General features: G+C 35.3%; 1 protein-coding gene and 1 long non-coding RNA gene across 3 annotated transcripts in view; one reads left to right on the top strand and one right to left on the bottom strand.

Moving 5' to 3' along the window:
• The first annotated feature begins 2,590 nt into the window (after positions 1–2,590).
• On the top strand, positions 2,591–9,173 carry LOC139986813 (uncharacterized). Its single transcript, XR_011799716.1, has 2 exons — positions 2,591–5,750; positions 6,755–9,173. It is a non-coding gene; the product is annotated as an uncharacterized lncRNA (long non-coding RNA).
• A 1,882-nt stretch (positions 9,174–11,055) lies between these two features.
• Tps1 (Trehalose-6-phosphate synthase 1) overlaps positions 11,056–13,428 on the bottom strand; it is a 38,399-nt gene continuing 36,026 nt past the window's right edge. For both annotated transcript variants that reach the window (XM_072002881.1, XM_072002874.1), the window contains exons 10-11: positions 13,021–13,314; positions 11,056–12,469 (exon numbers count right to left, since the gene is read on the bottom strand). In XM_072002881.1, coding sequence (XP_071858982.1) covers positions 12,230–12,469; positions 13,021–13,314 — 534 coding nt within the window. In that variant the 3' untranslated portion in view covers positions 11,056–12,229. The remainder of the gene's footprint in view (positions 12,470–13,020; positions 13,315–13,428) is intronic.

Genomic DNA, 13,428 nt, shown 5'->3' with positions numbered 1-13,428 from the left:
TCCTCTTCGTCAGGAAGAGAAAAAGAAGCTACATCTTGTGAACAGCCGCGCGTTCGCACAGCCGTAATTTGTTTATGATGTTCGTGCAGGCGCGCGGCGGCTCGCGCGTGTGCACGCTGCGACGCGCGACGATCGCGAATTTATTGGCTCGTACGTTAATTACTTTAATTATTACACTACTGTCAAAGGCTGATCGGAATACAAAGGAAGTTTATTCGACGCTGAACTATGTTTCCATCGCCCCGAGTCACTGATCGCCAATTAATTTTCCATAATTGGACGGACATGCTGGCACGATACACGCCTTGACGCTCGTGGCGAGCACGCGTGCACTCGATACGCGTTGCACACGATCGCATACACACACGTACTCACACAGCTGCACACATACAGTACGTTGGGGCTGCTTAAATTGTAGCTGTGCCGGCCGGCGGCCACCGCCGTCGTATTTTCACCGCGGAACCAATTAACAGTTTTCACCTATTCCTTTTTAGTAGCTCGGTCGAACGAGATGGCCAAAAAAATAAAAAAAAAATACGCTAAAAAAAAAATAATAAACGCGAAGCAGTGTATGCACGCGTCGGGAATAAAAGAAAGCATAACGAACGCTGATCGAGGCTGGGAGGGGAGTTGAAAATAGACGGGGGTGAGGGAAGAAAATGGATGAAAAAAGCGTTGCTGTGATGGCCTTATAGCGGCGGAAAAATCAACTTCGATTTTGTCGAATATACAAGGCGTTTCGTTGTTACCTGCGAATCGAGCGAAATCGAGCCGCTCGGTCGATGCTTCCGTTCGTACATAGGGCTGCTCGATAACCATGATTGATTGATATTGCAAAAAGCATAAGTGGTTTTAAATGAGAATAGCATGTAATAGAATATATTAACGTTTCTCTAAAGTCTATTAAAATTGTTTTCAATCGGAAATATTTATCAAGTCATTCGATATGGAGATAACTTAAAAGTGGAGAAAACTAGTTGCGCAATCTCAGGATTATTTACTATTTTCATCGTGTTTTATAATTATAACTGCGTTCCCTTTGTGGGGAAGAATATCTCCTGTTAATTATATTTATTATATTCTATTGATTACGTTATGTTATTCGAAAGGTAATGTTTCAATAATGGTCCGATGCAGAGTATTTAATATTTTAAATATCAGAATTTCCAATCGTCCGTTGACGTTTTAAGGTCTCTTTATAGCCACGGTATCAAACGTAGAAACAGATATATAAAGGAATTAGAATTGTATTAACTTTGTCCCACTTTTTTACATAAATGTATACGAACAAGGAAAAATCCTGGAATTTGATTCGAAATTAAAGGATAAAGGAAATAAAAAACGAGATCAAGATAGAATGTAATTTATAAATTCAATAACATTCATAAACAATAATTCATAAACATAATTCATAAACAATATATACAAGACTCTTGGCGATGCGGTTTGAGAAATTGATTCGAATTTTATAACTTCGGTGGCAGGGCTTTTAAAGCTATTTCGGCGCGGATTTCGTTAAGTGATACCAATAACCCGATGGGACAACAAGACGGGCCCTTCAGGATTCGGTGGAGGATAAACGAAGGGCCAGCAATCCCAAGGGATGTTATCTAATCCCGGCGGATTTGTTGATTCTACGACTTGTGCTTTCCAAAGCGCAATGTGGTTTCCATGTAGTGCTGGATTACCTTATTCTTTGCAGCCCTAAAGACCCTCCCGAAAACTTTACGCCGGTGAACCATTCTCGCAGTGTCTATTCCAGCCAATAAAAGTATTTCGTACTTAATCACGTTCGTCTTATGAAAATCGATCTTTGTATAAAGAAAATGAATAATGTAATTTAGATAAAACTGTATTATATAGAACTGTATTTTTTACATTCCTAAATTATTTATACATTTATGACTTTTCAATAGGTTTCAGCTATTTATATACACGATTGGTCGCGTAAATATTTAGCCATTTACTACGTTCTATTCTTTCGTCGTATAACAGGCATATTCCAACAAAAAAAAATGACCACGAGCTTGATAAAATTGAAGAAAATACGAAGAGCTTTTTTTTTCGTTTCATTGGTCATCGTTTAATGCGCGCTATAAACATTTTTCATTAAAGACAAAGTAGACACATAAGCATCCACCTTTAGCTGGGACACTAGTGAGACACCCTGTATATTAAAAATATTACCTTCCTTTAGGCATATATATACTATACTTGCGCAATATTTTCTCTAAAGCATAACATATACAGAGTGTCCCATCTGAAGTTTCTCACGCAATTATTTATCACGTATCTTGTGGTTTCGAGATTTCAAGGCGACCTATGCTTTTTTATACAGAGTTGTATGTTTTATTTAAATAAGCGTGTAATCCGTTTCGTGACGTATTCGTCAACCTGTAATATGTTGGTGTCCCAATGTCATTTAAGGTCATTTCATTGTAGGTTATGTATTACCGTTCATATTACCTTTGCTGAATGTCATCAAGATTTAATTTTTCAGAATACGTATTGCGTAGATTCGGATGTAAATATGAATCTATATCACACTAATGATGTGATTTATCGTTATGTTTAATTATAGAAGGAGGATAATCTGCTGTCAGATATCCCCATTTTGTGTCTCGGTTGCTTCGAGGGAATCAGTGTTATTGCAAATAGTATTAAGTGCGCTGCTTTTCGATAATGATTTAATTTACGATGGCTCGCTATATACCTAGCGAAATTGTCGATATGCTTGTGGCTTTGAGAGAATGTGATGAATTTGGGAGAATTAGTTCTATCACTTCCGAGATGTTATTTAGGGATAGAGTAAATAATTGTATTGACGTCCAGGAACATCCTTTTGAATACGTGCGATAAGGAACAATTTTTTGGACGGAGGTAAGTTTTGGACCGCGATAAATGACCTTGAATGACCTTAGAACACCAATATATCGAAATTCGGCGAATTCGCCACGGAACGAGCTACACGCCTACTTAACTAAACACATATTAGTTCCGTATGAAAGCCACAAAGATCATCTTGAAATCTTAAAAGAACGTCCATCTGGAGAAGATTTGTGATCAACGTAAGATGACCTTCCTGAAACAGGGTAAGTTTTATTTGTAACATATTTTAAGCGAGCTGTAGTTTGGGAAATAATAACGTACGAAATTTCAAATGGGACACCCTCTATATGCATAACAGAATATAATACATATATAATAGATAATTCTCTGCAGAATATAATATGTAATGTAATAAATATATATAATACTAAATTATACTGATAATCATGCAGCAGCACTGTAGCTCAGCAAAAGTCATTCTATAAGAAAATTACAAATCAAAATTACAGTATGCGATAAAACCTATGAACATTGTGAGATATATGCACATTTCGCGTTATACGATTCCATTTATACAAATATCAACTCCAAACGTTTCTTCTCATATCATTTCATTAAGAAGCATTTTACTTTCATTACCATTTTCCAAATCGTGTTACGATTTATTTACAAAACGGAAGAAATTTGAAACCAGTACAGAACCAATTCTTTTCCCTCCGCCCGAAAAAGAGTATCATCGTCCAAGAGGAAATACATTTTTCTTTTATCGATCAGAGCAGAGTAATCTATATTCACGGTTTCGCGAGAATATCGGAAGAAAAGAGAAGAGAGAGAGGAAAAAAAGGAAGGATTTTCCCGGTTGTGATTGTTATTATTCCGTACGGTAAAATCAGGCCGGATAACGCGTTATCGGGTCGAAATGTCCTCGGAAGCGCGCGAATCTCTGAGCGAAAAACAAAGATGTGAACGTCGTTTGCCCCGCGGTGGCACTCTCGTAACGCAGATTATTCTATTACACGTTACGTAAACAGAGATAAAGAGAAAGAGAAAGAGAGAGAAAGGGAGAAAGAAAAGAGAAACAGACGAGGGAAACGCTGTTCCGCCGCTTTCCGCGTCTCGGTACCGCGATGTTGTTTGGCCTGAAAATACGTTATTGTTTCACCGCGATAAAAAATTCAACGTTTGGATAATTACATCAGAGTTGATCGATCCGGTTAGCCCCCGGCGGATTTCTACTGAGTTACTGACTTACTTTGCCTACCCTTTGCTGTTTTGCCGCGAGACAGATGTTTACACGACCGACGTAATAACGTTAAATTAAATTCTTTTTCGGATATTTCGCGTTAAGTTCCACATTTTCTAAGTCGTACGCGATAGATATAATTCATCGTGTAGATTAATGCAGAGTATAGAAGAAGGTAGAGAGTAATCGAATTTCACTTCAATTCGTAGTTTCTAAATTTTACGTAATAATAATTATCAGTAGGTTTATCGTAGAACAAACTAGAATACGTATTACATTAAATATTTTAGAATTACGTGATCTCTAATTCAAATGTAGTTACATTGAAACTGTGGCGATTATCTTATATTGCCAAATATGTATCTATCTCGTAGAATATAGAATACAAATAAGAATTAAATAATCCTGTGGGATTGTTAGATGAACGAATGGAATAAATTGTCGATGAATGATCTGGCTAATGGAATTCCTATTGTTACCGGAACGGTATGAATTTCCATTCTGTTTAATATCCTTAGTTCGTGAGAGATCATGAACTGTATCGTAGAATATAGGATATTTGCATACGAAAATTATTTTGTACTTATACCTCTATCGTTAAATACTTCGACGTTCTGCCTCCTAGGTTCACATAGTATACCACATTACACGCATAAATCCAAATTATAAAGGCCCTTTCTTCTCTTTCGTGACCGGGGGCACGCTTCGAACGAACAGGAGGCTCAGCTGCGTGTGCGCGCGCTCCAAACGAAAATGCGTCTATCCGCGCGGATTTCCAAGAGCAAGATAGAAGAACGAGCAAAGAACGAATCAGTTTTCGATAGAACCACCCGTGCGTGACAGCTGCGATTCTTTTTTCCGAATCTTTCTTTTCCTATTTCTACCTCTCCCTTTCTCTCTCTCTCTCTCTCTCTCTCTCTCTCTCTCTCTCTCTCTCTCTCTCTCTCTCTCTTTCGATCTTTCAAACTTCGTGTTTTGCCCGGCTACATAATCCCTTCGAGCAAGAGGAACCGTGAAAGAAGGAAGGAAAACCGAGAGAATCCAACGAAGATGAAATGAGAAACAGAGAAACGATGAAGGAAAAGCGATCCAAGTGAATCGACGAGAGGGAACAGAGTGAGAAAGAGAGAGGATAAACGTTGAAGAACAAGGACGAGGAAAACCGACGACCCCGCTGTTTGCCTTTTATTAAACTCTTGTTAAACGCCGCCTTTCTTCGCACACACAATTGAATCGGCAAAACAGCGAAGATAATGCTTCGACCGAGTTGTACACGGCCGAGGGCCAGGCTCTTCTACGTGGAAGACTTACCGCAAACACCAGCTTCTTGTACACCCTGAAATGGACACCGTGTAATCCGGCTTTTTATACGACAGTGCCGCATTGACCGGCTCCTCCAAGGCATGCACATCGGCTACTACTGGCTAATAAATACTGTCGTCATCTCTTTCTCTCTCTCTCTCTCTTTTTCTCTCTCTCTCCCTCTATAAGTTTCCGTTTGTTCGTGAAAAAGAACCCTGAAAACGATTCTTCAACGACCGTGAAAATCGCACGGCCCACCCTCTTCCTGCCGGCATCGTTCACCTCTAATGAAAATATTTGGATATTTCGAGCAAGATTGGCGTGGCCCACGTTTCAAAACGTGCCATTGTACGCCGTTGCTTCGAGTAGCTTGTATGTAAGTACGTTTTTCCTTCGAACACGACTGGATTGGACACTACGAGGTATTTGATGCTTTCTGTGATTTTATTTGCAAGTTATGTGTATAACTATTATATTATATATTTGATTAATATTATTGAATGTACGCGTTTATTATGCGTACTATTTGTGTATTTATATTTTGTATCTTTTATGTTTGATATTTTTTATTTTATTTTCATAATCCATATATGTCTACCATTCTTCTGAAAAGATGATTGAACGATAAGTTCGTTATATAATATTTTATGTTTTTCATGACACTATACGCTATCTGGTAGTCTTTGAAATCACGCTCGTGTCATTGATAATTCTCTTCTAGTTCTCTTGATAGTTTTTTCATTTGAACTGGTGCTTAAATAGTTCACAATTTCGTCCAATTCCGATAGCATCGTATCGGTATAGTTTATCAAATCTTTCGAAATTATTTATTATAAATATGAACAAATGAATGTATAATAACTGTGGAATTAAATTTTTTGCATTTCTCGTGACTATATTCGATATGTAATAAATATTATTGTAATATCTTATCTTCTAATACCTTATGATAATGATTGCTTCAAACGTTTCATCAAGCCTCAGTAAAATTTATTATCGAGCAATAGTATCCCCAGTTAATTGGTCCAATGAAAAATCTATAGATCATATCAATAAATTAAGCAATCACCATTATCGTACTGATACGACATCCGATTTTTTATTTAAACCATTTGAATCACAGAGTACAAAATATTATGATAGAAATGTTATAATTGTAACTTGAAATCAACTGAAAAAAAATCTCTGATTTTAAGAAGCTTGTATCAAAGGAAAGTTCTAAAGCTCAAAGTATATTTTCTCTATTCTGGTATCAACATGAATTTCACCAGATTTCCAAGTGTATCTAGCCTCCAGTAAAGGCCGATTTAATTATCGTTATCCGTAACCCCTTCGATCTATTCGCATTTGTCATGTTCTTCAAAACAGTTTTAATTGCAGCTCGATAAGACCGGAACTCAAAGGTTATAAACAGCAAAATACCGACACAAAGTGGCACGAGATATCGTGGAATGCGTGTTGCAATTCGTAGAATTGCAATGGGAGTCCGAGTCACGTACAAAATAAGCGCGTAATACATCTAATAACCCCTTGTGCAGTTCGTCAACAATTTTTCTACCTATTCTTATTCCTCTCCTCTTTCAAATAAACTTTCCAATTTTATAGAAAAACCATCGATAACAAATTTCCGTACATTAAATTTGTTTTGAAATTGAAAAAAGGGGAATACGATTCAAGAACCATCGTTGAATTTATTATTAAACGATACCGGTAACGTCGATTATTATATTTGTAACTTCGTTAAAAAATAAGTTACGGCACAGTCAATTTCTCGTTACGATTTTTTTTCTTTTTTCCTTTTTTTACAATTACCACCATCGACAAAAGAAAGGGCGGGAGAGACGGAAGCGTGGAAATCAAATGGAAGGAAGAAAGAAAAAAGAGAATATAGTTGTGCACAGTTTATAAACAATGTTTATTTTCTGCAATTTTACTTCTGTTCCATATCGTTTCGTTCTTTTTTCTTTTCCTGTTTTAATTCTCTTTTACAATCATAGGAGCAGCCTACATTTAACGTGATTGAAAAATCTTGCGCTATTGCGAGTGTGAATGTTGAATATGTATACAGTAAATATACATGTACATAACACACACACATATATATATACACATACCTTTTCATTTCATTCTTATCTTATTTTATATAATGTATATCGAGGTAAAAACTAAGTACTCATACAAAACGTAGATCAACATTTTTTTTTTCTTTATTTTTTTCACTTTTTTTTCTCTCTCGTTCTGGTGGGATATCGTTTATAAGGGCACATTATAGGACTCTCTATGTGTACATACATATACATATGCATGTGTTCTCTATACATATATTATATATACACATACATTTTACATACTTTCAAAGAGATATGACATCCGGATATCGCTTTCTTCGCTCAACTCGACTCAACAAAATTCCACAATATACCTGCGTGATTCTCTTCCTTCCCCTTCTTCTTGTCTTTTTTTCTTCTATTTTTTTCCTTTCCCTTCTCTCCCTTCCTCGTTTCTAAGCGTTTTACAACTCGCTTTTCGCTCCCTATTGACTAGTGACACTGATAATTGACTAATAAATACTGACCTGCTACGAGATTAAGGTATACAATGGATTGAAGGAGACAGCTAAGCTTCTTTTACACGAATCAAGCCATCGAAACGCTGCTATATTTTACGCAACTCAAATTCCTTTTGTATAGTCTTAATGTTACTTACTAGGAGACGATGGCACGTTGGATTGACGTAAGGAAAAAGAAGTAAAAGAACACGAGATAGGAAAGACCGTATGAAAGAAGAGGGAGAGCGTAATTAGGAATAATCGAAATAATCGTTGGAAATTGCAGCGATCTCGTACAGCGACTTAACGTACGTACCGAAGTTTAATCTGCGATGACAAATTTCGAGATGTATTATATATATATATATAATACGTAATTCTTTTTTTGGCATCGAAGAGAAACAGAAGAACCAAAAGACTCATAAACATCTCTAATCACTTCGACCTGTTTTCACATTATTTATACATATACATGCATGTATGTATACGTATATATTTCTATATTTCTATATGGCATAAGTATAATCGTTGAGATAGACGTCCGGGATAGAAACAGGTCATCAAGTAATTAGAATCATTTTCACGTAGTATCATTGCTATTTTGTTTGTCAGCTTGGAAAACCTTTCGTTTCTGTTTCTTTTGCCATTTGTTTCTTTTTTTACTTGTTTCTGGGACATTTTCTCTGTCAATAATCTCATCTATCGAATTTCACGAATTCTTCTACATATAAAAATATACATATGTATACACGTAATAAATTCTCGCTTCATGCAACTTTTTCTTTTTTTTTTTTTCTTTTTTTTCTTGAAGCGAATTTTCGTGTACGTTTATATAGCATTTTCTGCATTTTCTGAACTCTATGCGATAAAGGGAATATATTAACAGTACGATACATGCGTGTGAAGTTGAACACACGTGAGATTTAAATATACTGTTGGTGGGAGGGATATAGTGAAGTCATAAAGTAATGCTTAAATAGGGACGCGCCATAGCCATATTTTCTGGACGCTCATTCTAAGATGGAGCCATCTTAAATTCCAGATTGCAAACGTTATTTCTATATTTGTATTTAAAAGCTCTGTTTACAATCGTTCATTAGACCTACATGATTCGTTTATTAACTCTTGTTGGTTTCTATTTCATAATAATTATTGTATTGATAAAAATTAAGCTACAACTACTTACACAGGATGAACTAGTTCCAACTTGCAACTTATCTATTCTTAGATCCCTTAGATCTTCTCAGATTTTTACATTGATGTTAAAAATTATACTTTACTATACTAGTAAGTATATTAAGTATACTAAAAGTATACTTTCAGGCATGATGAATTTTACGATCTCACCATATCTCTTCCACCCAGACTACCTATCGTTTCAACAATGAAATTCGAAGGAAATCCAATGACGATATATGAATGTAAACAAGTGAAGGTACAGGAATTTAGAACTTCATCTACAATCTCTTCAAAACGTTTCAACACCATGATCATTTCGCTGCTTGGCATCGATAGTGACGTAACTCTAAAATTGTACATTTTAAAGTATATTTTCAAATCATTTCAATGACATTGTAAAGCTGACTTAACGCAAGATACGCCAGTATTCACGAAAGCGGTACAACCTTCCACTTGTAGCGTCATGAAACAACTGAAGATAGGCCAGTGTCGTAAAACTAAGGGTTAGGTTAATAGCAACGTACATAAGCAACGATTTTGTCCTCTGACACAAAACTGAATTATAGAATTACAAATCTACCGTTGTTTATGATAATACTAGAAACGTAATGCAGACCATTTATTCGATAAAAGCAAATCTGAAACTTCTTGAGTTGTGTCGCTGTTAGTGTCAAGCAGCGATTTGTTCTCCTTCGAATGAAATATAATTATGACACGTGCAAAAACTCTCGTTCACTCTTTTGTATAGATGGAGTTTGTAGATGGAAAATGTAATACGTTTAACAAAGTCTAACTACTTATAAATCTGTGTTAGTAAATCTGTTATTCATCCATGGATGAAAAAAGTAAGGTAGATCTTTGTTATATACATCAGTTCCTGATAAAAGGAGACGAGCTAATATTTTGTAGAAAAATTCACTATTGAATCTCTGTTTCAAAAATTCCATTTCATATTCTTTCAGCACTTTTCTTCTCTTGTGTCTGGCTTCGATTTAAACAAGGCCTATTATCGAAAACAAGGTTCTGCATAAACTTTCGTTTGATCAGTCCCCACTGTATAATAATTACTTTATATGCATAGTAATTTTTATGATACTCTTTATAAAAAAAATCTTTCATTTCAGGACCCATCGATGTCTCATGCAAAACGCATTGAATTAATTAAGTGCTAAATGTTTTCTTTCTCATTATTGTAACACCTTTACTGAACATCTAGAAAGGATCGATCAGTTTTGAAAACATTCCACTAATATTAAAGAACGATTTTTCGATTTTTTTTTTATCTCTTTCTCATACCGTTCTCATTCCGTTCAGTCGAGTTCAATTTTCTTTCCTTAGTTTCACGTAGAAAACAGATAAACGCGTGGAATTAAAAATTCTGAAGTGACTTATTCTATTTAAAAACGTGTAAAAGTTGTCCGTGTTTACTTTGATTCATTTGTCTTTAAGTGTTTCGTTTCTCCCAATAGTTTGTTTGACAGTATACGTTTGTATGTGTTGGTACATGATGTGTATATACATGCTGTGTTGTATATTAATATGCGTCTAACATGTATGAGTACGTACAAAGTATGTACATTTCGCAAACCCCTTATCGCTAAGTTGTCGTACTTTATGTAGTTTATTATTGTTTATTGTGTATAACCCTTTCTCTTGTATGTGGACTTAAATTGGCACTGTTTCATCGTTTGATTTATAAAAGAAAAGAAGGAAAGATAAAATCATATTATTAGTCGATTAACCGTTAAACTTAGGAATTCCTTTTTTACAAGCGATATGCATACTAAAAGCGTATTTTCGCCTATGTTCATTCATTCTCGAGTCGTCTTACCTATATCGATTGCATTTAATTTAACAGCTTGTAAACGTTATTGATATTCTCATTTTGAAAAAGTACATATTTGCATCAAAGAAGAAAAGAAAGATAGCTTTTATAAAAAAAAAAAAAAGGATAAATGTTTCATGATTCTATTTCAAAGAGAATTCTTTATAATCTTAACAAAATGAATGCGTTTCGCATAATTTCAATGGTATACAAAATACATGCCAAATATACATATAGCTAAATCGGCCATATCGACCTGATTTAAAAAACAACAACATCCAACAAATCGATTTAAAATCTACAAATGGAAAACTGAAACCTGTTATATTAGTCAATTATGATATTTTGAGCAGGCTACGTATTCGAATACAATTTTTGTCTCCCTCTCTTATCTCCTAATATGCTAACAAACGTGGAACCATTTCTCCGTTACAATCATCTGTCTCGTGTCTCAGAAATTGGTAGCAAATATACAAATATTTAATAAAATCAATTTTCGTTAAGTTATTACGATAATATTAAAATATATATCGAATATTTCCTGTGATGCTTTTTGAGCGACGTGAACTTAGAAACTATGCATAGCTAAGTACCTATTATACGACTTTCGGTAAAACACACTTTATCGAATCTACATTCAGGCTGATTATATCGCACAGCGTAATAATTGTTATGTTGAACATTAAATAAGAAAAGAAGAAGCCATCTTCACGCTTGAAACGAAGATTTAGCAACTGCACATTTAACATTCATCTTTTTTAAATTCTTTTTTTATAACGTGATTTGTTATGTTTTGTCGGGATAAAACCATTTAACTGGTCACCGGAGAGATACATCGATTAAACGTCGAAAACAGTCGATATAGAATGATTTGTTGGTTCCACATCAAAAAAGATCAGTTCTTCCATTTTTTAGCTTGTATACATGCGTAAGTACGATAAGTTCTATTATGTTAACTCGATACAATCGAATATGTTAAATAGAAGATCTCGAATACAATTTATCCAAGGGAAAAATTATTCGTGTGACGCTCGACTTGTTTGATACATGACAATGATGCTTTCCACCATATTCTCGCAGACCGATACAACTTACGCGATGATTTTTTTTTTCATTTTAATTTTTTATTTTATTTTATTTTATCCACCTAGAGATTCCCTTTTTTCCTTCGTTCTTATTCTTCCCTCTCGCTTTTATTTGATCTTACTCTACGAGTACATCATATTAAGCCTGTGACATACAAAGTATGTATTTCTTGTCGAGGACACAGTCGATGTGATAACGAAGATTATTAGGGCGTCACCTAGGATTCTAACGCTGTATTCGTCGGCATATACGACATTTCCATGGTAATTCCAGCGCTGCTACGTCGGTATCTAGAAGGAATCTCGGTGCTGTTGCGAGGCTTGCGTCTGCTCAAGTGTCTCTCTACCCACTTCAACATGGTCAACACGGAATCCGTACTCGGCAAACGCCTTTCTGCCGACGTACGGATTATATGCGACGACGCTACGCGAAAGGTAGCTGCCATACCTTTTAGCGCCTGGAGAGAATACATAATTATATAGATTATGTAAGATATGACAATAGATCAAAATCACTTAATGGATGGGTAAAAGTTTCAGAAAATGTAATATAAATTCTATACAGTTAATATAGTTAATAAGTTTCAGGAAATCTAATATTAACTATATAACTATATGTAATGTTTAAGGAGATCTAATTATTGGCTGTATAACTATATATAATTATGATATCTAGTATTATCTTTCTTTGGTAATCTGAAATCTTTTATTAACACGTTGATTGTTGATGACGTTACATTATCATGGTGTGGTTACTTTCAAATGGAAATGGCACCACGTTAGTGTCACGCGCAACGGTTTTCGAATGGCGTAGCAAATGTTGACGATTGCTTAAAAACAATTTCCGTCACAATGGAAGGCCACGTGACTTCAACTCAACGATGAACGTGTTAAAGTATTAGATATAGTATATTTAGATTATTCATAATAGAATAGATCTATGATAGAATAGATGTCATCTATGTCCATTCTTCCTTTACTGTAGATTCGATTATTGCGGAATTCATACCTTCATTGCATCTTCATCTGTAACATCATCACCGGCATAAATAATCCTGATACGTTCACTCCAATCTAAACCGAATGCCGTACGTAGGATGTAAATGGAAGCACGACCCTTGTTCCATTCAACCGGTGGTCTTGCTTCAATGGCACAGTGCGCTGAACAGGCTTTGAAACCTGCGTGCTCAATGATCTTCTTTGCTTGATCAACCATTTGAGGACGTCCTTCCATTGGCGTTTCACGATAATGGAACGTCAGTAATGCTCCTTTATTTTCTACCCAGGCTCCATCCTTGCAAAGCTACATTCGATACATCAAATTAGTCGTTTAAAGTCATAAGTAATTAGTTGCAATCAATTGCAATTACAATTGTTGAAGATGTTACATCATATAATATTTTTTCTACTTTGCTTT

This window comes from Bombus fervidus, chromosome 1 (genome assembly GCF_041682495.2).
Source record: "Bombus fervidus isolate BK054 chromosome 1, iyBomFerv1, whole genome shotgun sequence".
Taxonomy (NCBI): Eukaryota; Metazoa; Arthropoda; class Insecta; order Hymenoptera; family Apidae; genus Bombus; species Bombus fervidus.
This window is presented reverse-complemented; position numbering and strand designations above follow the sequence as displayed.